Source organism: Colius striatus, chromosome 10, assembly GCF_028858725.1.
Source record: "Colius striatus isolate bColStr4 chromosome 10, bColStr4.1.hap1, whole genome shotgun sequence".
Lineage (NCBI taxonomy): Eukaryota > Metazoa > Chordata > Aves > Coliiformes > Coliidae > Colius > Colius striatus.
The window spans coordinates 33,563,696-33,589,194 of NC_084768.1; the positions used below are offsets into that span (position 1 = coordinate 33,563,696).

The window sequence follows — 25,499 nt, forward strand, 5'->3', positions numbered from 1 at the left end:
AATAGTGGTGAAAAATTCCTAGAAGCACTCCTATAGCAAAGTCCTAGGGAGTGTTTGCACTGAGGAACCAGATACAGAGAAGCATCAAAGCAAGTCAGGAAGGATCACACTGGAGAAAGGGGATGACCCAAGATCAACACCGTAACTCCTGATAAAATCCGCAACCTCAGAATTTAAGGACCAAGCACAAAAATGTCCACTGTAAACTAGAAGGTCACTCACAGAAAACGAAAAGCCAACTAATAAACATGATGCAGCCAACATGGATAGGAAGAGAGAACAAAATAAAAAAGAAAAAGAGCCAGTCAAGGTACTACTTGGAACACTGTCCAGCATTCTTGTCTAGAACTCCAGCAAAACTCCAACTGAGCTGCTATTTCTTGGGCATGTGCAATAAAAACTTAGCCAGCTGGATGAAAGAACTTTTGCTTTGAAAAGAAGGCTACAAAAATTATTTCCTTTGGTTAAAAGGTAATAGAGCCACTGCCTACAAATAGAGCAGTAGTGTAAGCATCAGAGAGAGTCAAGAACAGCGCTGTTGTAAGCCACATAGATAGTAATGAAGTAATCAACACTGGAAATCAGAATGTATGTAGATATCAGAGAAGCAAGTGTTAAGCCTTCCTTTTTTCTGCTTCTGGCTATAAAATACGCAAGTCAGTGTGAGCTGTTCAGTCTCTGGTTTCATGTTAGAAGAGCACATCAAAAGCTACCTGTATTTCCCAAAAAAAACCCAACAACCCATGAACTGTGACTAGGAGAAAAATATTTGTAATTATTAGGATTCAAATTCAGGGGTTGCAGGCTTATCCCAAAGAGCATTTTAAAAAAGCACAAGACTGCTTTTATTTACTCACTGAAATAGAAACAGTAGAAACAATGGCAGGCGGAGAAATCAATAGGAAGCATTTATGTATCCTAAATTCTCCAAAAGTCTCATCTTCATAAGAAAAATAATGACTGTGATTTCCAGAGGGAAGAGAATAAAGAAGTCCTCCATTATCACTCAGCTTTAACTACAGAACGTCATTCTGCATTTGTGCCAGGAAAGTCACTTGCACTTGATCTGATTCCCTGCTTAATCATAAATGAATATTTTTGACTTAAGCATAGTAAATTTTGCTAAGAGTATGCCTAAATCATAATCAAGAACTCAAGTTCTTACCTCAATTTACCTAAAACAACTAACTAAAGATTAAAACACAGAATATAAACAGACTCTCATTTTTACAAGTTGAGATCATTCACAGTCCAGGGTCATATTTGAAAGGCACGGCATTTAAATACCTTTTCAATGGTATTAAGAATATTGGCAAACTCGAGGTCTCTGAATAAACCTATGAACACATTTTGTCAGGAATAAGATCATTCTCCATTCTTCCATCAAAGGAACCAATGGAAAATGGATAAATCTATCCATTGGGAACTGTTTCCATCACTCCTTTATATCCTCTTCTAACAACTGAACTCCTTCATATGAATGTTCAGCCTTCCACTCCAGCCATCTATCCCATCTCTAGATCTGGCTAGATCTAAAATTCAAGATATTTTCTTAGTTAAAAATAGCATGTTTTAGAGGCAGGTTATCCCTTAATCTGCCCTTCCCTCCCCTAAAGCTGCAGTACTGAGCTTTATAAAAAATTTCTTGCAGCATGGTACACTTTCTGACCTTTTAAGTCTTCCCCAACTTACCATAGCAGATAAAACAACAAAAATCTACTGTCATCAGAACTTGTCAAAAGTCAGCTAGCAGTATCTCCAACTGACAATGCTAGAATGAGCTGACTCCATGCAAAGTCTGTATTTTACCTTGGTCTGCTGCACAGGAGAAATGTTGAGGGAACACAGAAGAGTAAAACACACACTGAACTAGGACATGACATCCATTCCTAGCCTACACAAGACTCCAACCTACCTCATTTTGGAAAACATGCTGAGAGTGGGCACCCATGTAGCTAGATCTCACCTGTTCAAAACTACACAATATAGCACCTTATCCTCAAAGCAACAGAGCGCCAAAGTTTAGGAAAAAGTACTTTTATTTTTCAGCTGAAGCTCATGACACAATAGTCTTCCCTAGTTCTCAATTCAAACTTCTACAAAAACTTCCGGAAAACATTGTGGATTGTGACAGGCTTAATGTATTACAAATTTAACTTGCAAAGGTGATACTGAATCTACATTAACAATGCCGTTCATCCTTAAGCTTTCTAAATAATTATAATTCAGCAAGTAAAAAAAGTTTATATAGACAAGTGCCTGTGCTAAAATGTTTATGTGAAAAAGTAGAGAAATATATTTAAATCATACACATAAAATGATACAGAAATAGGCACTAAAGAATGTATGGCTATCAGAAAAACAGGGAGCAGAACGGGCAGGACAGGGGGACTGGCAACAAGCATTCTCAGTGCCATACGAATGCCCAAGGGAAGTTTCCAGCTGCAGGGTAAGTGGTCACGACAAAAGCTGTTTATTACTTACTGGCAGATGCACACTTTGGCACAAGTTGAACTTGTCACATCCATTAAAAAATGAAGCCCACCTTCTTCAAGTAAAATGTACTCCAAAACATTTAATGATTGATTTCCAGAAGACAGTCTAAATATATTGTTTATTACTACTTTTCCTGAAGGAAAGATGTACCTGAACATTTCGATAACATGCCACGTACCAAATATGCATGCACAGACACAAGTGAGTCCCTCAAAACATCTGAGGAACAAATGAAATTTATCTTTTAGAACAACTATGAGCTTCTGGCACTGTATGAAACTCCCTGACTTTAGTCTCTTATTTGCCATTTTAAATAGCACTTCCTAGATGTAGAGACATCCTTAAACTACACTTGGGAACAGAAAGCCACAATATTTAAAACGTGGGAACACAACTTGTTCAGAGTCACTGAAAGGTGAATTCTTGCTCAAGAAGAGCAAGGCAATAAAAGAGTAACATTGTCTTGCAGCAGAAATGGAGTCTATGGAGACAAACACGGAAGTAGAAAGATCCCTCCCTATACAGCAGAAGACAGACAAAATTGGAGGAAACGGAGGCAGCAAGTAGATATTGGAGGGGGAAACCTCACCAACCAACTAATAACTACTGCTGAGGAGCTATTAGAACTGGAAGCTTACTGGCAAATAGCTGTTAAATGACACAGTTTGGCTTTCACCAGATTTGAAAAGCCTGATCCAATTCAAACTTCCTGTCACTAAAACTTAAACAAAGATGCACCGAAGAGCATAAGGCAACAATATCTGCATTGGAAAACAAAATCACCATGAGAATAGCCTGCCTAAACCACAATATTAGTATTATGCTAGCATTATAACATATGATATATATTCATCTAATGAACTAAGTTACATCCTTAAATATTAGTTTAAAAAAAACTGAAATGAGGAATCTAATCCTGAGTATTTGTAATATTCAAATACAGATTGCAAAAAAAAGCCCCTCTCTGTAACAGCCACTGCACTGATGTGAGCTCTCTTTGGCTCTCCAGGAGGGAAAAATCCAGTTTCCATATGACATCAGCTGCCTACTTCTAAACAAAATTTCTACAAATGACATTTAAAGCATTATTCTCCCCTCTAAACAGGACACTACCGTCCAAATAGATTTGATACAGAAGCCGCATCCCTCTTGCACAAAGTTTCTTCAATTTAGCATGAATTAAGCTGCTGAAATTGAATGCTCAAGAATTGCCTCAGGTCTGGCATTTTTGGTCAGAAACTCATATTTTATTATACACAGAAATAGAAATCTATATATAAAAGCAGCAGAATGAACTGCAACATACACAAGGCACACTAAGTCAATCATTCAAGCTATAAACAGTCGATACTCCCAAGCAGATTTAGCAGAAAAACTGATCTTAAATTGCACCATAACTCCTAGAAAACAGTGAACAACTTATGCCCTGGTGATAAATCTTTTTTTTAAATCATATCTTAATAAGACTTCATCCAAAAGGAACTTTTCTCTGCGTAATTTTATTTCCGAGAAATTGATAAATCCAACCTAGTGTTCTGAGACAAAAATACCGAGTTTCCTGTGAAAATATATGAAGTGTTTACTTTAGATGTGTAATTTTCCTTTATAGTAGCTTTCTTTCGTATTCACACAATATCCTAACATGCAAATGTGGCTATGGAACTGTGTGGCTATGGACAAAGATTTTGTAAACACTAAGTTGCCTTCACCTGTTATTTCCTGGAAGGAAGGAGGTTAAAAAAAGAAGTTAAAAACTGATCACAAGACGCTGATTGTACATCCCTGCCTATCTGCAGTAATGAAAAAACTGATCAACAGCATCTCTGCAGGAGCCAATCCCCGCTTTGCAGTTGTCTGCACACATCAACAACCAACTACCAAAAAAAAGGTATTCAGGCTTTCCTGAAAGACTTACTTCCTCTCTCAATACAATTAGTTCATACCTTAAAAGACAGGAAGCTTGCTAACGGTGTTACTCACTGCTGTTGCTAATATACAAAGTACTTCTTGTTGCACACTAGCTAAATATATGAAATGTGATGCTATCAACAGTAGCACATAGGACATGTATCCACACAGGAAATACCTGACAAAGACAACAGAAATATGAGGGCACCTAGTTTACAACTACAGATTACAACCAGATAGAAAGATTAAATACTGCAGTGGGTACTGAACACACTCAATTGCATGAAACAGCCACAAACTGGGAGGGTGTAACAGAGCCCATTCTGGTTTTGTTTCTGAGGTTCTTTCCCATGGACTGCTGTCATAGATGGAATGAAGGAAGATGAGAACTATGGTTTGACCCAGTGAGAAACTCTCCCACAAGTGTCAAGAAGTTCCCAAAACACGAAAAATGGGGTTTTTTCTGGTTTGTTTTAGTTTGGGTTTTTTAGTTTTGTAATGTACAAAAAGATCCATTGTGCAGGCATTCAGAGCATTAACATTTCTTTCATCCACATGTCAATGTATGTCTACAAAAATGTAAATTATACTCTGTCATTACATTATTATACTTTCCAATTATATGTGCTCTACTACTTCAAATTTTTCAAATTACTATTAATTGTAATCAATTTGCAAACTTCAGAAGTAAATTACCTATGTTTAGGCATCATTAATGTTAACTAATAACCAATTTTACTTAATATGCCATCAAAACCAGCACATCTATGTTTATTCCCCAAGTCAAACACAGCACTTGAAATATTATTGGCTTGTATGCCTCAGTGCTAAGTATTCTGTGTAATACAATAGATTATCTACCAAAGTCACTGCTAACATTCCTTGCTAATGAAGTAAAAACGAGATCAAGATGAAGAGTATCATTTAAAGTTTCAGGAGACTGGTAAAGTCACGTGTAAGATGCTTTCTCTGAGTGGATTTCAGCAATACAGTACATGGCACAAGCTGCAGAATAAGCAACTGCAGTTACGTGATTACTGAATATACAGCACTGAAAGGTGAATCAAGTTATTCATGTACAATCATTTATTAATGTCTTTACAAACATATTTTTAAAATAGCCTGGCTTCATCTCGTTTCACAAAATCCTGTCACCAAACTGTATTTTAGTCTACCTAAACTGCCTTTCTAAACATTGTCTGCTTATGAGCATTGTCTGTTATGACAGGGTTATGCTCTCCCAAGAGACTGGAACCAAGCAAGATTATGACCAAAAAGAAGAACAGTTTTTGACAATATTTTGTGAAAAGATGAAGGAAACCACTAGTAGCAGTTCAAGCAGTAATAAAAGGACTGTGGTTCTGACAATACAATTTCAACATGGCAATGTCAGCTGATGTCAAAAGGCCATAAACTTAAACATCTAACATCAAAAAGAGAACTTCTGAGAAAAGCTTTGTTATTTGCTGACCTGGCACCTGACAAGCTGTGCTCCCTTGCAAAAAATTCTGATCTAGTAGATGTGAGTCTTCCCTCCCTATTTACAGAAGGATGTTCTGCCATTCTGTTCATAACCTAATTCAGAAAAAACAAAAACTTGTGTATTTAAATATAAATGCTTAACTAAAATAAAATCCCACAGCAATAAGGACAGCAATCAAATGATATCACATGGGAGATACAAGGGTTGAGAATTAAGTGGTAAAAACTCACATGGAAATTATCCTCAGTTACCCAAGACTAACTCTCTTTGAGGCTGTTCTTTTGCAAAAGACACACAGAATGCTTAAGACAGTAACTCAACTTGTAGTGAATGTTAATAAAACATACCATTGGTTTCCTTTTATATATACAGCTTTGAAGATTATATTAACAACAAAGTTGTTCAGAAAATGCTCAAGGATCAGGCTTTGTATTTTGAGCAATGTGCTCTGCACAATAGTCCAACATGTTAGCATTTACCCTAATTCCATTTTGTTTATCAATTTAACCAGTGGCTCAAGTAATCAAGAAAAATGCAAATCAAGCATTTGTCCGATACTTCTGCAAGTTACCTCCACAAAAATATCCTGGAAGGATTCATAGGTAAGCCTTCCTTATATGACAGAGAAAGCATGCCTCTTTCATGCCTTTCTCTGACTAAAGACAATTAGAGCAAGAGTATTCATAAAAGCATTAAAGTATTCACTACTCTAACTGAATGGCAGCTGAACACAAGAAAAAACCCCACACTAATGAAACTGTTGCCATGATAAAAGGATAAGATGATCATTTTTACATACCCCATCTCTAGGCCAACCCCTAAAGACACAGCCCCAGTTGCACCGAAAACACCCCGTTCCATGAAAGGGTCATTCTTTTGACAACCTGGGCGAGTTGTTTTAGGTTAATATTTCTGGAGCAGAGATTTAGAAAGAAAGAAGGCTGTGATTCACAAGTTTGTGCTCTAAGTTTAGGCCTGCCACAGCATTGTTCGTGACAACTGGTATTTTTGTTTTACCACTAAGGCTCAGAGGACTACAAAGTCAGTCTCCTTCTTCTGTTCACTCAGGTATCTGCTTGAAAAAATATCATGGGATCAGATGCTGAAAATATCAAGGTCAGAACCAGAACTGGTTTCTATGTACTCCAGAAAGCAATGATCAGGTCTGACAAAATCATGACACTTCCAAACTAAGAAGGAAATGGCAAGAACAAGTATTAGTTTTCTTAAGAAAATAAGCTGACTTCTACAACAAGTCTCCTTTGCAAAGAACTTAGTCAACGATTACAGATTCTCCCAAACCCTACAAAATCTGAGGAAGATTCATTGCTACCACACCTTGGCTACCACAAAAACCCTGTTTACAGAAGTCTTCAATTCTTAAAAGTAACAGAACTGAAGCAAAAGGAGTACATTAACTCAGACATAAAGAATACTCTAACTCATTTGGTTTCAGGAGATGGGTACAGAAAAATTTGCATACAAGTTTCCATTTCAGATCTAATAACTCCAAGTCTACAATCTGAACTTGTAAACTGTGCAAGTCTGGAAAATGTACTTCCACAGCTCAAAATAAACAAGAGAGTAATGGAAGAATATATTCAGAAATAAGGCAGAAGAGAAATTGGAATACAATCCCAAGAAATTGCTTAAAAACAAAGAAAAAAATGAAAGCAGCCTCCTTTCCACTGACATCTATAGAGAATGGCTCAAACTAATACTGCACTCAGATCGGTGGGTTTCATTTGTTAGATACGATTTTTTCCAATAACCTCCTTTATATATTACAGAACTGATAGGAAAACTTTCACAACAGACAACTGAAGTACAGGAAACAGGCCACTACCAGTGCTGCATGGAAATGAGATTGTTTCCAAGACGTCATTTATGGTTCTGGATGCCTTGAGGCATATAGGGAGGCCTCGCTTGTTTAAAATGTAAATAATCAGTTCATCTGAAAACTCTCACAAATGCTTATTCTTTGGCAACAAAACCACACCCAAAACAAAAAACAAAACCTTCCCAAATAAGCCCATACAAAACCCAAACCCTAAATTGGTTTAAAAAGGGAGAAATAAGAAAATTAAGAGAATCTGTATTTGTTAAACAGAAACTCCCAGAAACAGAAAAATGAGAAAATGCAAGACCCCTGATGTAAGCCTTCCAAGGGAGTTAAGTACACGTTCAGCACACAGAAGCACTAACTGCAACAGAAAGCATTTTAGTATCTGTCAATTCCTGAAAAGCTTTTCCACTCAGCATCACCAGAGATGTGAGTGACGATCAACCACGCTCACTCTGCGCTGCTGTTCCGAGACTCCACCACTGCGCACTCAGACTGGTAGCAAAGTGAAGTTTCCTGCTTTAGCAGTGTAAACCAAAACAGAGCAAAACTCTTGTTTTCCTGGATCCATACTGTGCTGTGGAACCAGTACAGTGTTCTTCCCTGAAATGCCCAGACTCACATATGTCTGTGTGTGAAAAAGCTGATGTCATACAGGAGTTGTTAAGCTGTTTACCTCTGCTTGACAGTTAGATTTCTTACTCTGATGGCAGCTGTACAAGACAAGGGTAATTTTTCATCCCATCACCCACCAAAAACATAGTGTATAGATGTCTGAAAGTTGCCTCTTGTTTTATGGAATTATTCTTAGACACCCAAGGTTTGTGACTATACACATGGCAACTAATGCATGCCAACAGTTTATCCCTCTATAGCAAAATGGATTCTTGTTTGTGCTTTCCCCTTGTAAACAGGAAATGAGTCCAAGTATAAATGATAGATTTCTCCTTTGAAAGGGCATCACTTACCAGTAACTACCATGCTGCTCATGTTAGAGTTCGGGCTATTGAGTACACTGCCTGAAAGAAGTTCGTCAGATCCTCTCTAAAAAGAAAGAGACAGTAAGAGATTTTTTTTTTCCTCTATTTTGTGATTCTTAAAGATGATATTAAAAATGTCAATTTGACAGGGAAAACCTTTAGAATAATTTAAGCAAGCATAACCAAACCTATTCAGATTTGGCAGACTTCTGTTAAGTGCACCAACTTGAAATCTAAGTAAAGCAGTATATTTACACGGCAATCTTTGAAACGTGAGCAGCTCAGGCACAGTTGTTTCACCCACCCCTGAAATGAAGCCACCTCTAGACACAATGAGAATTGCTGAACAACTTTGTCCAGCATTTCAACTTTAAAATACTATAATTAAATACATTTAGTCTATTTCAATAATATTTAGGTTAGTTTATTATTACACATATGTATGAAATTATTCTATCTAGCTGAAACTACAAGGGACTTCAATATAAATAAAAATACGGACTTTAGCTCAATTCCAACATCTCTATTTTAACCAAAAAAAACCCCAACTCATCTTCATAGGAAATGATCAATTTTCATTTGGGGGACATCCTTCTGTCCTACAAACACAATTTAGGGCTGGGAATTACACCTTCATTGTAATTCTTAAAACAATATCAGCTAAGTGATCTTTTTGAAATTGACTATGAAGAGAGCTGCAGAAACCAGAGGAGGGTTTGTAATGAAAATGTACAAGATAATCTTTTCCTCTCAAATTATTTGCAAGATTGTCATTTGACATAGCAGAACAGGATTTTGCTTCTTTTCATGCTCTTTTTTTCCTTTACCCCCCACCCCCCCAAACCCTTCCATCTTTCAAGGCTTCATCTCTTAAAAAGCCCCCAAAACATTTAGGAGATATGTAATTTCAAAAAATATAAAACAAAAGGGAATAAACCTGACATCCTTTGAAGATTATCTCTAAGTTCTTACTGCTTCTTTCCCCACTTCAAAAGTATTTCCCCAGCACCTTTAACACTAATCCAGGTCACTGCTAAAATGGAAATGAGGAAAGAAAAGTTACTAATCATCTCTAGAAAAACAAATGGTTTTAATTCTGTTGTGGACACTATAATAGAATCTCAAGAATAGTTAGTGAATATGTTTTACAGGGCACCTCACTATTGCACACTAAATTAACCCGAGGCTAACACCCTTCTAGCTAGTAAGGTTACAAGATGCATAAAATCAAACCTTTGTATTACAGTGCACTGTGTGTCCAAACACAGTGTGTTAAAGTCACATTTGAAATCCAAAAACTCTTAAAATATGGTATTTATGTATATGCACACATAGAGACATTAAAGCTTACGTGGTTTCCAACATCAGAAGAATCTTTGTGAAGTTTAGAATACTCTAAGCTCTTGTACACAGCAATCAACAAAGCTGTGCCTATCAAATCAACCACAGATTTCCTTTAAAACTGAGTAAGGCCTAATACTAAGATTGAGTAGGAGCATAAGAAGAACCATATCTTGTCCTTTTCTATCCAATGAAAGGACAGATCTCTAATCAGATAGAATTAAAGAAAAGCTTATCTAAACAAAACTGAGAAACAGGTTTGGGAAGTGATAGAAACTCAAGTTATTCAAAGTACATTGCTTTCTACTGTAAATATAACATATCAACCCAGGCATTCTATAAGTAGAATCATAAACATTCCTTCTTTCTCTTTAACGTTCTACTTTTCTAACGTTATTTACATGGGTAGAATATTGCAAAGATCAACATTACTAGCAGTACTAGCCCACCCAGGGATAACTGTAGTTACTTCTGCTCGCAGCTATCCACTCATCAGCCTTGCTGGGAAGCCCTTGCCTGCAGCCTGGACACCTCAAATGAATAAGTAGAACTAGCAGTAAAAACTGAATCAATTTATAGTCAGACATAGTAATTCCACAGCAGTTTTTTTTCCCCTTAATATGCCAGGCATTAATTTTCAACAGCATTGTAGTTACATCAACAGCTGAAGCATCTCCACTACCAAATGAATGTTCTTCCCAAAACCTGCAGGAACTTTACAGTTCTGAAATACCTCAAGTTTGAGCTCAATTCAGCTTCAAAAAGTTATTCACATCAGCAACTGCTGACTAGCAGAACACAAGAGCGATTCAATAAACTTCTGGTTCCTAGTAAATCAGGCTTTCAAAAAGCTGTTAATTTCTTAATCCACAGCAGAAAAATCCAAGAGGAACAGAAATTACTGGATAGAGTGGATATTCAGTTACTGTATTTGTGTTTCATGAACACTTAAGAGAGTTTTCATTTTGAAACATATCCTTTTGCAGTTCATGAATACGTTCTTGAATACATTCAGAGTCAATCACAAGAGTTTGTCATTGCACTTGAAAAAGTTTTAACGGTTTTGCTTCAGAAGAACACGTAAATGAATTCCTCATATTGGCACATATCCACGCATTTTTATTCTCAGTGTTCACAAGTCTGACTCACAGATGTACAGATTCATATGTGGAATGCTCTTTGTGATATCACAAACATACAGCAAACCTCTGCTCACTCACTCCAATACATACTTGCCAAAAGCTTTTGGCAAAACACAAAGATCTCTCTTATTGAGTAATCGCCTCATAAGTTGTATGTTGTTATTTGTCCTTACTAGACTTTAAATAGCCTAGACACCTCTCCATTCAGTTTGCAACTTCGAAACCAGCTATGCAGGAACAGATACATGATGTACTTGGACACAGAGTAGTTAAATTACTAAATTTAAATTAAAAAAAGTCTCTTTTACAGCAATTTAACTGGTAATTGTCACTTGCTTTAAAAGGGTTATCTTAAGATGACAGTTGCCTGGTAGATTAATTTAATTTAAGCATTTCAAGCATGCCAGTACATACTCTCAGACTGGCAGACTATGCAACACAACCACCTCCTGAATTACAGCACAGACATAAATACTTCATTTACATTTATTCAGCAAATCTAACACTTGAATTGTTCAACCTGTGGTTTGGGGTGCTTAGCTTTGTTTTTACATGCCTGTTCTTTTAGAAGGTGCCAATCCAAAAGGGACTGACATTCTGCTCCAAGGGCAAAGCTCTTCATCATTGCACCATCTCACACGCAAATTTCAGAACTGTGACCCATTCCCCAAGTATCTTGAACATTCACTAGTCTTATGCTCAAGCACTCCAGTTCTGTTAGTCACATCATGCAAAGCAAAGAAATCTTTAAACTCATTTAAGTAAATTCTCGAGTCTGGAAACTAAACTCAGATCATTGAAGACTACACAAAACCAGTTTCCATGAAGAATGGAAGATCAAAAAGCAGCAGCCACTTAACTCCCTTTCCCATTTGGGCAAACTGTGTTCTGAAGAGTCAACGCAAACTTGAGACTGTATAACAAGACTGAAGATCACAAACACATAGATCACAGAAATGTCCAACTCTTAAGTTAAAATAACAAACAAAACACAGCACAATGTTGTGAGTTTGGGTTTTTTTTTTGGTCCTAGACTGTAAAGGAAATTCGTATAATAGGAACAAGGTAGAGACTAATTGAACATCCATTTTAGCATGAGGGAAGGAGATTATAAAGGACAAAGAAAGCAGCACAAACTGCTACTGTGCTATTAATAGGTCATCTTCTGACAGCTAGTCCTCAACAGCACAAGTCTTCAATGCCATATTCCTATTCCTACCAATGTCAAGAAGATTAATCTATATTAATCTTCAATAAATGCTAAACCACTAACTATTCAGATCAGAAATATCTTGCATATTTTTTTCACGAAACCAGCATGTGCCCAATACTATTATACAAAATAAACATGGGAATTGCCAAACCAACTTATTCCACTGAGTGAAACTTATATTTGTTACAGAGTCAACACTGTCCTTTCAATGAAACCCATGTTACCATACCCTTGACCCCATGAGAGCACTTCCATCCATGGTGTGTAAACAACATGTTAATGTATGGCTTCAGTCAACAGAATTACACAAAACTGACATGTAGGACCACTTTCCAAAACAGACAAAAAATATACCAACTTGTACTTTGATTATCTACCTCAGAGAAACTTAAAAACTAGATGTACAAAATATTTTATATGCTCTTAGTTAAAGATACCAACTGGATATTTAATTTCTGTAAGCAAATACAGTTGTTGTGTATAGTTTGTCTCCTTTCCAGTTTACAAAATCAATTACACAACAGAAAAAGTCCCTAGCTTAGCAAAATAATCTCCTTGCTCTAACAGTTAGAGCTAACTCAGAATCCCTCAACTACATAGGCTGGATTTACGTAGCAGGATTTCAGATTCCTCCACCCCATAACAGACTACTATAAAGCTTCATGCTATCACAGGTTATATTAAGTAGCCATGTAATTTCAGGAAGTCATTGCTCATACTATACTTTAAGGCTAATAAAAAATAAACTATGTAGAAGTCTTTGCCAACTATTTTCCTCACATTCCAGTTGGGGCTTTGAATATTTCAAGCATTCCCCAGATTTTATTACGTCCAAGGTTAAAAAAAATGCAAAACCAACTCTCTGGCTTAAGAGTTACCAAAAAAGTTTAGTCTTTTAAGCATCAAAGTACTTTTTGGTTAAGAAAAAGAAACATTTTTCCCAATAATTCAGGGCTATGGAGACTCAGGTTCAGCCATAACTTCCGATCAAGCAAAAAAAAATGGAGTGTATTACACAAGGCTTCTCAGAAGCACGTGTAGGTGCACTACAATACTACAAGAACTACTAGAAAGAGTAAACAAGTGACAAAACTGCACTTTGTTAAAAGGTCAACAGCATCATCTAAAATAATTACTTAATTTCCCCCTAGAAAAGAGAACACACTCAGATATTGAAAAATACACTTTCTGATAAATCCTCTCACTTGTGGTATTCAAATTTGCTGCTATTACAAACCTCTCAAGCACAGGTTGCTTCTGCCCCTGTCTGCCCTCCCCTCTGCCCCTAGATGAAGGGGAAAAAGGAGAACTTTAGCTGCACCGAGCATTTACCACCGTCACTCCCAGCCTACAGGCATGAGTTTCTCAAGGGCTATGACAAGCCAGGTGACAGATTTCATAATTTAACAAAATCTAACAGCACTGTAAAACACTTCATTTCTAACAACATCTGGGAACAACTCAAAAGAAAAAGCTAGAAACCTGACAGTACAAGAGAGGAATAAAAAGACATGAGAGTTCCAATCCAGACATTAAACACTCCTCTCTAACAGATACGCACTCAAATATTGAAGCAGTGTGTTTACAATGTCAGAATTAACTTTGGGGACTTGATGTGTTTGCAACATTTTTAAATCCTCCAACACAGCACTTAGAATCTTCATTCAGTTTACATGCACTGGATGCTTCATTTAATGAATGCTTCATTTATAATAGGACAGAGTTTTAACTAAACACTGCATAAACACACTCTCACATATTCTGTGGTGAAGATGATATATTTCATCTGCCTTATGCTCTGACTACATACTCCTGACAAAACACATAATGCAAACTACCTAATGAATAGACTGTTAGACTTTGTATGTACACGATTACAGAAGACTCACTCAGGACAGGACAAGCCAAGTCCAAATATACAATCCAAAAGAAGTGTCATGTGGGTTCATAGGTGTTTTACAATGCATACAGTTCAAACTATAAGCTTGTCATCACTTCATCAGCACAGAATATACAGCCAGTATGTCCACTTCGTTGTTTTTGTTTGAGTATTTTGAGGACTACACTATTTATCTGCATGAGCATGAAATCTTATCAAACAAGGCCACGAACTCCAGGGGAGCTTAATAACTCAGTTATAGCACCACCTGTTTTCAATTCAGTATGAAGTTAACTGGATACAAATACGATCCCCTCTCCATACTCATTCCCTGTGTTCTTTTTGCCAATACTGTCCTCAGACAACTACGTATTGTTTATATATCCTAACAACTAACTTTCCCATTCTTAGATTCTTCCTTACTGAAAAAATGTGAATGTAAGAGAAAATTAAACTTTTGTTCTTTTTCATGCAACTACACACACGGTATATGCCATGTACCTCATTTATGAAATCTCACGAAGTTTGGAGAAACTGAGTGTCATCAAGGGAAGACTGCAGGCAAGAGTCTAGTACAAAACCAGGTGACACTTCAAACATCCAGGAGAAAGTACACAAACAAGATAATTTATTCCAATCTTTCAGACCTTCTATTCCATTTTTGCCAGAACAGAAAGTCTTACTCTGAAGCAGCTGTACATAACAGGTAGTGAATTAGGTGATAACAACTTGCTAAAGTTACCACCTGCATGTGTTCTTACAATTCAAAGAAGGTATTGTCTACTTGTTTCTCTGCTGTTTGTCTATAATAAAATAATGTTGTTGGTAACTGGTGTTACACTTCACAGAGAAACTGATTTTATGAAAAGTGAACAACTGTAAGCACCTGCAACTATTACAAAAAATCCCCACCAAAACCTCTAAATCAAACACCACAGTCCCATTAACAGCGTATCTCATATCAATGCCCTTAGCAAACCTTCTAATCGACCACCAATCTACTAATAGTCGTAACAGACACACAAAGATAGCCCAAAACTATAATTCTAATATTTAAAATACAATAAAACTGATCATCATGTAGCATTTGTCTGAGTCAAGTTTTTTCTGTACTATTCCCTTCCTTTTATTTAGTATCTAGAATGATTACAGTGAAGAACAAGAATAAACTGAAAGGAAAAAGCCATATAAATAGTTTCTCATTTCCCAAGATTAGTCTAAAGTTATCTTCTGACAGCTTGCTAGATTTCTGACTTTTTTCCTACTCATTTTCATTATGCAGAATACAGTTCAAGTAAAAAGTTACAATACAGCCACAATGTTTCCACCACAAGGAAACTCGCAGTTATCAGTAGCAAAAAGGGCCAATGTTCTATAATTTTTTAAGAGAAGTTACTATCTCTCAGAACTTGAGTTAAAAAAAGGTGGCCAATGCTTCAAGAGTACTTGCAGACTCTGCTACTTTTGCACTCTCTTCCTTTTCTCCATCAGCTTCTATCTCTTCTGGTTTTAGCTACTGTCCTTCCCCCATACTGCTACAATCATAGAATCATAGAATGGTAGGGGTTGGAAGGGACCTTTAGAGATCATCCAGTCCAACCCCCATGCAGAAGCAGGTTCACCTAGATCAGGTCGCATAGGAACATGTCCAGGCAGGTCTTGAAGACCTCCAAGGAAGGAGCCTCCACAACCCCTCTGGGCAGCCTGTGCCAGGGCTCCCTCACCTGAACAGGGAAAGAGTTGTTTCTTACGTTTAAGTGGAACTTTTTGTGTTCCAGCTTCATCCCATCACCCCTTGTCCTGTTGCTGGCTACTATAGAAAAAAGGGATGCCCCAACCTCCTGACACCCACCCTTTAGATATTTATAAATGTTAATAAGATCTCCCCTCAATCTCCTCTTCTCCAGACTAAACAGCCCCAGTTCCCACAGCCTTTCCTCCTATGAAAGATGTTCCATTCCCCTGATCCTCCACATTACATTCCAGCAACAAGGAAAAAGGGGAAGCTTGTGACATGTTACTGTTTGGAAAACTATTTGAAAGTACTAGGAAAGTGCTGCCTAGCATCTCCTACCCAACTCCATCATAATCAACACACCAAGAACTCCCGCTTTTCTGAAGTATATTGCAAAGGCTGATGCTCTGACTTTTGGGGTAAAATGGTTATCCCTACATTGCAAAACTACATTTGCAGAAACATATGAGTTTCCCTTCCTGAGTGTAACTGAAGGTGTCCACACTTGGGAGTTGAAGCTCAGTTTTTGGCCAGTGTAGTCCAAAGCTGTATCAAACACATCAGAAATTCCCAAAACCTATTGTACCAAACAATGCCTCTATAAAGGAATGACTTCTCCTTTTCTCCCGTCAGGTAGAAGTACAACTCAGCCCTTCTGAAATGTGCAATGCACATACACAAAATGAGTCACTCAATTGCCCAGGTCCCATTTACAGCACACGTGCCAACCAGGAGAAAGATGATACATTAGACTGAAGTGGCACGCATGGAAATACAGTAAAAAAATCTATCATCTTCAATATGCACCAAAAGCTACCCAAGTTGGAAAGAACATATATCACAGAGGTGCATGGAACGTCACATTTTTTACCCCTCTGAAGATTCTTTCAATTTCTCCAGAGAAAAGACACATTACAGACTTTATACATTCACTTCAACAGTTAGAAAAGGCTTGATCACTCCAAGTGCCAAATCAGTTCACTTATCCAATACTGATGCATCATAAGTGTAAAAAGAACACAGGATAGCAATTCAAACCACACTTACTAGTTTCTGAGACTCAAAGGTCTAGTCAGTGAGCAATGAGGAGTCTGAGACTAGAAACTGACTAGCAATTTCTATATTTGCTTTTTAGTGCCTAAGGATCTTGTAATAAAAACAGCAACTGAGATGTATCCTTTCAAAAAACAGCAAACATTCAATATCTCCACTTTGAAAAACATACGCATGGAAAAAATCTTTACACTCTTAATATATAGAATTTATTCAGTAAACTGAACACTTAAACCCCAAGTAACTATGTAATATACAATCATTACTGGAATCCTTAGCTCTGCTGAATTCAAAAATGCCTTACATAAAGTGCTTATATACAACAGGAGTTCACACAGTAACACTAGCCACAGAGCTAAAGCTCGGTGTAACTTAAGAGGTGTACAGTGTGCAGTGACAGTTCCTTGCCTCCATGCATTGTAGGTAAGCAAAACAGGGCATTACAGACCAAATCATATAATAATAATTTCACATGTACTTACAGGATGACTGACTTTTTACATGTTCTAACTCTTTCAGAAATGAAAGCACAGTGCTCCTGTGACAGATTTATCTGGGAAGTGTGCTCTCACTGCATATTTTGAGTTGTGCAAATTCCCACATTCACTCTATATAAACCAAGCTTTCAATTAATATTTGTCATTTTTTCTGCCTCCATTTTGAGTTTGTTTTGCTTGGCTTTTGCTGTTAATATCTAGTGATTGAGCACAAAAATTAAGATTGAACATTCAACAGTTTGATAAACAAAAGTATTTTAAATCAAATAAGTGGTAATAGCTTCAAACCTAGCAGCCTCATTAGCAGGTAACTCTCTGACTACAAACTGTTAATAAAACAATATAAGCAAGTATTCCTCTCATTTTACACTTGCATGCATGCAGCCCCAAAGCTCAAAGCCTTTTTTAATTCAAAGATGATTCCCAGACTGTAGTAGTTAATTTCCACTATTACTCTTTTATGAATGAGTTTTAAAACATAACTAACACATTCACTTTTCAAGAGACACCAGTCAGACAAGCTAATGTGATCTTCAAATTTGTATCAACATGATTGATGAAAGTAAAAAAAATCAAAGTTTCCCAAACAGAAGGGTCATATGTCACAGTCCCCTTCCTTCAAGCATAACCGAACACAGAGCAGACATGCTGTGTAACTGATCAGCATGTGTACAGTAGGTGCAAAATCTCAAGTAAGCATCAGGTCAAATATCCTGGCTAAGTTGTATTTCACAGAGGTAAATCCCTGCCCACTTCCAATGCTATTCAACCACAATTAAAGAAGTATCAAAAGAGCATTAAAACTCTCATGCAGCTCCTTGGACTCAAAACTTGCTCCCTATACATTCCCAAAGCTCCCCAAAGAAAAGATAACAGCCACAGAAAGGTCATGTTCCGAGTTGTTTATACAACACCTACAGGTAAAGCATTCGTCAACTTCAAAGCATCAGTTCACCAGCAACAGTCACCAGAGAACACAAGGGACAACTGTTCCCAGTGGTCTATCACAGAGCATGACTGAAGCTCACCTTAAACTGCTACCTGAGCTGCACAGATCCACCAGTGAAAAGTTCCATTTCTGTTCTTAGCATCTTGAGATAATTACAGAAGCTCTGGAACACAATCCAGGTTACTTCTCTCACATTTAACAGCTTTCTCTGTAAAATCATCATCCTTCTTACTTATTCCCACTCAAAGATATTGTTTCCTTTTAAAATCCAGAGAACAAGTCCATTCTTACAGAACAGAGTGTGTCTTTATGACACTGCTGTGCCCTTCCTTCTATTTGTTTTAATTCGTCACCTCAGATACACTTATCTTGCCTTCTAATATTCGCAATATAACTTCTATAATCAATAGAAAGAACCAGTTATGTCATCCGAAGTATCTTTATTTCATTGTCTGGCTAGTACCTGAAACTACAGTTCCAAAATAAATAATGAGGGAGCTGGCTGATGTGGTTACTAGAGTGGTGATCCATGACATGGAATCGAGTTGGAGGCCAGTGGAGTTCCAAAGGGATCAGTTCTGGGGCCAGTCTTGTTCAACATCTTCATCAATGACCTGGATGAGGGGACAGAGTGACCCTCAGCAAGTTCACTGATGACACCGAACTGTGAGGAGCAGCTGATTCACCACAAGACTCTGCTGCCATTCAGCAAGGTCTAGACTGGCTTGAGCGTTGAGCAGAGAGGAACCTCACGAGGTTCAACAAGGACAAGTGCAGAGTCCTGCATCTGGGGAGGGACAACCCCATGCACCAGGACAGGCTGGGAGTGATCTGCTGGAGAGCAGCTCTGCAGAGAGAGATCTGGAAGTCCTGGTTGACAATAAACTAACCATAAGCCAGCAATGTGCCCTCATGGGTAAGAAGCCAATGGCAGCCTGGGGTCATCAAGAAGAGTGTGGCCAGCAGGTCAAGGGAGGTTCTGCTCCCCCTCTACTCTGCCCTGGCGAGGTCTCATCTGCAGTCCCGTGTCCAGTTTTGGGCTCCACAGCTCAAGAGGGACGGAGAACTCTGACCAGGGAGGGTGTGGAGGCTCCTGCTCTGGAAGTCTTCAAAATTCACCTGGACAAGTGTGACTTGATCTTGTGTGACTTGATCTAGGTGAACCTGCTTCTGCAAGGGGCTGGACTGGATGATCTCTAAAGGTCCCTTCCAACCCCTACTATTCTATGATTCTACGCAACAAATAAAGATGACAGTACACACAACAGACTTCATGAACACTCACGGATTCTAAACCATTCACAGTTAAGAATTAAAGGGGTACTGAATCCATTTACTTCTCCTAAGTGAGAATATCAGAATTTAAGGTTCAAACATGCTCTACCTGAAACTGCCTCTTCACTGATTGAGGGCAATTTATAAACTATTTTGCCCCAAAGTTACTCACGTGGGTCAGTTTACTTCTGAAAGACTTGCTTAGGTACTCCTCCAAACTATTACATACATTCCTAAATCTTTAATCAGCTAATGCTTTGTCCTTCCAGGCAATGGAGAAACAATCATGGCAGTTCATATTTCTGACTGCCATTAGCTCCCACAGAAGTACTTTAATAACTGCACTTTTCTCTTGATTCTGAGAGTGATTTTCAGCTTGTCCCCAATACTATATGAGCATGTGGAGCCAGATGAGGCAAGAATCTGTATAACTGACTTCTTACAGCTCCTTCTAGAAGCAAGCTTGCCCATAAATGTAATACAGGTATATCTGACAGTATCTACAGGCTAGCTGAATTATGTAAGAGCTAGCCCACATCCAGCAGGGCCGGTATTGAATCTGAGCTAAAGAGCTTTACCAGACAAAACCTGGCATACTGAGCAGTCAACATAGATCAGCTTCAGGTGGACAGCTACATAGCATAGCTACAAAGTGCCTGGACAAATGTGGAGACATAACTCTATCCACTTGTATATTTCCACCACTTAAATAGAAATGCTTGCACATATTTACTAACATAACCTAAAGTTACATCTTTCCATTCTTGTTATTTCTGCTTCTACAAAATACTGGTCTAATTCCTGCAACAGATTTGAATACAAAAGTGAATTAAAACAGTAAATAAACAACCATTTAAAAGCTCTTTCCTTGTAATAACAAACAGAATAAATTCATAACTGAACTTGAGAAATAAAAAGTGAAGCAAAGTAAACACCCACTTCTCTGCACAACAAGTTCTACCTCCTCCCATATTTCTGTGTCCTACTACAGACAGTCACTTCTTTTTTTAACTTCAGTGTATCTGTTTGGGGGGAAAAAAAGGTGGGGGAACATGTCTTTTACAATCACCATGCAACAATGACAGAGTGTGGTTCTGCAAAAAAGATGCAAAATGAAGCTTTGCAATAAGAAGCTGACACCTCTACATTAATTAGAGCCACTGTTTACAGTTCAGTGCCTAGAAATGTCTTTTGTGTAGAGTCTCCAATTTACATCTAGGGATTTTTGGTTAATCAAGCAAATACTGTTGATTAAATATCATCTGACAATGACTACTTAAAATCTTACAACTTGCAAGTACCTGATTCTCAAAATAGTTCTATATGTACCAACAATGTGCCCCCTTATTTGCTAAGTGTACATCCTACCTTCACACCAACTGCAACATCAGTGACAATGCTGTAAAAAAAGAGAAAAAAAAACCACAAGTCAAACAATGTATCCTCATAAAACCAACTTCTCAATGTATTACAATGCCAAAATAATGAGGAAGTGAAATAGACAACAACTTCCCTGATCAAGAAGATAAGTTCAAGGAATGCAGCAGGATTGAGGGGAAGTACAAAAGAAAGCTATAAAAGTCACTGAGCTCTCTCACCTTATAGGCTTCTCCAAAAGAGTCCAAAGTTTCAAGTAAACATTACACCAAAGCAGCACTGCCAGGAAATTTATTTAAGAAACTCAGGTTTCTGGACTCCATGAGATCACAGAGTGAAAATGTGAAAGCATTTTAAACTAAGTACAGAACTTTCCTAACACACCTCTACTAACTAGATAACTAGTTCAACAACATTGCCTACCCTACAGATCATCTTAGAGGAGAAAGCAAGGAATGCTTTGAAATTAGGTTAAGAAAATGATGCATTGACGAGTAGACATACACAAGGTTCAATGAGATCAAGTACACCTGTGCAAAACCGTGCAACAGGTATGCTGAGGTGTATCTTTTTTCTGTGGTGACAGCGTAATTTACAGTGTGTGACACAATCCCAAAAGAAACCTAAGTCCACAAAAAAAAAAAGGAAACCACAAACGCGTGAAAGCATTCCAGAATGCAAATCACCAGTGACAAGACTTCTCAGACAGGATTTGTAACTCCAACGTTATAATCACAAGTGACCATGAAACGCTTGTAAAACTCTCGCAGTGAAAAGGTTGTGTGCTTAAAGCACATCAGTGAGACTGCTCCTCTGTGTGAGGCAGAGTACACAACTTCATAGGAAATCTGGACGCTGGAAAATGTATTTACACCGAGGAAAGCTACAAGTACCAGCCCCATTTTCCAGGTCAAACAGAAAGAAGGCCTTGTGTGTAGTGACTGCCCACTCCAGCTCCCGCCAGGACGAGGGCCCTCGCTGTCCCGGATGGATAACTCCTTCAAAACCTGCCCTTATTTGGTTTTTACAGACAGTCTCCGGTATACATAAAGGCATCTTTCTACCTGGAGAACGGGGGCAAACCAGAGAGCTTATTAGTCAGTTTCTGAAAACAAAAGAGCTCGACATCTGGCTCCTGCTGGTATTGCTCCTCCCCTTCAGCCAGCTCCACAACAAACCCGAGCCCACCAAGAGCCCCTCCTCACCCCCGGGCAAAGGCGGGGGAAACGGCGAGAACAAGAGGCTCTGGTCGGGACGGAGGGGTGTCGATCGCGCTCCGTCTGGACAGCGAGACCTGGCGTCTCGGGCACTACCTTAAGTAGCGGGCGGCCCGAAGCCCCCGTCAATTGGAACTAGAGACCCTACTGAGGGGCTCGCGTTTCGGAGGGGCTGAGCCCCCTTTTTCCCCAACCCGACCCCGCACTGAGCCTCGTGCCGCAGCCACCATACAGCGGGAAGCCCGTCCGTCCCCGCCGCCGGGGCAGCGGCCGCTCCCCGCACCCTCGGAGCCGCCCGCCCGCCCGCGAGACCCAGGACCGGTCCCAGCGGCGTCCGGCGGCACAGCCGCGGCAGCGCCTCCGCCCCCAGGGCCCCGCTCCCCGCTCACCCGTCCATCGCCGAGCAGGACAAAGCGCGGGCACGCGGGACAGACAGCCGCGCCGGCAACGCGTACGAGGAGGCTGAGGGGAAAATGGCGGCCTGGCCTGCACGGAAACCACCGACCGTTGCCGAGTGCCGGATTCCGCTCCTCGCCCCCCCCGCCGCTACGGAGCGTGCGCCACGGCCCGCGCACGCGCGCTGCCGCCGCCGAAGCCGCCTCTGCCCTCAGCTGCGGGGCCGCGCGGGCGGCCGCGGCTGCCACAGCCCCTCCGCTCCCGCCCCGCCCCGCCCCGCCAGCGCTCCCCTGGCTGCGGGGGAGACGGGCCGCCTCCGCGGAGTCCTGCCCGGGGCCGCGGGATTCACGGACGGGCTCGGGGGGCTCAGCTTGCCGACGCGGCGGCGTCTCCCCGCCCTCGGTGCCAGCGGCTCCCAGCGCCTCGTGGAAGGCGTTCGGAAAGGCCGCGCCAGGCCCCTCGGGCCCAACCCTGACAGGGGCCCCGTCCGCAGTGCTCGGTGCCCGTCGCTGCACAGGCCCTGCCAAGCGAAGAACCTGTTAACTACATACCTCACCACCCCTTCAAAATGTAACCACGATGAACGTGGAAACTGTTGCAGCGAGTTAAGCTGTTGGAAGGAACAGTTTCCTCCCAGAACCTAGCACAGCTGTGGTTCTCTAAAGTACCATGTTGGTGTAGAAAGCAGCTGCCCTGAGTGGAAATACACTCCCACCCACTGACCAGTACTTGGTGGCATGTCTCAATATTTCACCAGAAATCTTGCCATGTTTGAGTCAAAGTTTCCACAAAGAGCTGTCCTGGGACAGTTCAGGGTTGCATTGGAACAAAAACCCAAAGGTTTTATAACTGCTACAGGAAAACCTGAAAATGTGATCCAAATGTCCCTAAAAGATCCCAGACCCAGAAGGATAGGAGGAAGAATTCAAAGCATCTTCTGTGTTTTCCGTATTTGAGCTGGCAATACTGGTTTCACAAACACATTTTGAGGAGGTAGCCTGTCACTGGATTGCACTTCAGTTTTGGGGAGTTGGTACAAGTCTCTTGGAGCCTGTCAGTGAAACTACTGCATTAAAGCCTGATACAGAATTTAAGAGCTCAAAAGCCATGCATATCTCCATAACTAGGGAATTATTTCTGTGCTTTACCACCCTTCTCCTCTAACTAGCCCCATGAGTAGCCCAGTAACTCGCTTAGGAGTTAGGTACATGCAAATTCTCATTCTATTCTCTGACTTTTTGCTGTTCAGTTCTGGAAAAAGTCACTCTGGTTCTCCACAGCAAGTCCTAGGTGGAAAATAACTAATAATGCTTTTCCTAAATGCCAATATCATTAGGGCATCTGCAACTACGTTCTCTTTTACAAGCTATCCACAGCGCTCATCACTGACCGCTAGACAAGTGTTTTACAGTTGTCATTCATATAAAGTTCCTCCTAAACATTCCATTTGCTTAGATCGTGTATAAAGTTCATCATGCCAAATGCTATTCTTTACTTTTTCTGCTTGCAACATTGTTATGTTTTTAAATCATACCTGATTGTAGCAGTCCTTATTTTCTTTTGCTTGTGTCAAGCCCACTGCCTGAGAATTTCCTTCAATGCCTCTGGGTTCTTTTCTTAAAACAAACAAGAAAAGATGGGTAATTTTCTCTGTTCACCTTACCATGCTCTTCATGAATGTGTATGTCTTCATCAGATCATCTTCAGTTTTGTTTCAAGTCCTAGTAAATGTAATGTCTATTGTAAGTTATTCTGTATTTTTGATAACTTGCTTTGCCTTTCCTAATCCCATTCTAGAAGGCCATAACGGCCCTCATTGCAAAAGTTACAAATGCAGTGGCTTTATATAGGTGCATAAGAAATGCTTTCTAGTTTATTTGGGTTTTTGGTTGGGGTTTTTTCCTGATCATGCCAACCACATTTGCATGTTTGAATGCTGCTAAGCCATGAGCTGATGTTTTCCCAGAACCCCCCCACAACTAAAGCCCTCTTTGCTGTGTGCAAGTAGCTCATTCAGACTCCAGGATTTTGCATGTCGAATTTGGCTTGTTTTCTCTCTTGCATATTACTTCCATTTTTCAGTGCAGAATTTAACTTGCCATTTTATCATTCAGTCACACGGTACCGTGACAGCTTTCCACAATTCGTCACGGTCAGCTTTTGTTTTTATTACCATGAATAATTCAGCATCATCAGCAAACTTGGTTGCCTCGATAATCATTCTTTTTTTTTCCAGATCATTTAAGAATATGCTGAACAGCACAGGTCCCCCTGGTACACTACCAGTGACCTCCCTCTACTGAAAAAATAGACCATTTTTCTTGCCCTTCATGTCATATCTTTTAATAAACTGATATCAATAACTAATAATAAGCTGTTAATATACCTGTTAATCCTGTGCCAGCTTAGCTTCTCTCAATAGCTTTGGGCAGAGAATCTCAACAAATTCTTTTGTTGCAATGGTACCATGTTGCTTCCATCAGACTATGCCAAAACTCAAACTCAGTGACTCCTTCAAGGAACTTGATACTTTTTGCCGTAAGACACACTTGCACAGGAACAACCCGTATTTGTCCCTATTGCCAAACGAAATAGCCCTGTCTCTTTAGTTTCCTCACATTACTAACAGTAGTGTCACTGAATGGTGGTGTTTAGTACAACAGATCCTCTGGATATTATGGGAAAGGCTGATCATTCTGTTTACCAGTCATTGTT

The 25,499-nt window shown here is 39.5% G+C and overlaps 1 protein-coding gene across 8 annotated transcripts in view; it reads right to left on the minus strand.

The window, feature by feature from the left end:
* Window positions 1-22,926, minus strand: part of PTBP2 (polypyrimidine tract binding protein 2) — a 46,225-nt gene extending 23,299 nt beyond the window's left edge. For 4 of the 8 annotated variants that reach the window (XM_062003383.1, XM_062003381.1, XM_062003380.1 and 1 more), the window contains exons 1-3: window positions 22,778-22,862; window positions 21,163-21,193; window positions 8,699-8,774 (exon numbers count right to left, since the gene is read on the minus strand). In XM_062003383.1, coding sequence (XP_061859367.1) covers window positions 8,699-8,774; window positions 21,163-21,193; window positions 22,778-22,785 — 115 coding nt within the window. In that variant the 5' untranslated portion in view covers window positions 22,786-22,862. Of the gene's footprint in view, window positions 1-8,698; window positions 8,775-21,162; window positions 21,194-22,777 lie in introns of all 8 variants that reach the window. The other 4 variants (XM_062003386.1, XM_062003384.1, XM_062003387.1 and 1 more) reach the window with 4 other exon arrangements.
* Window positions 22,927-25,499: the final 2,573 nt, after the last annotated feature.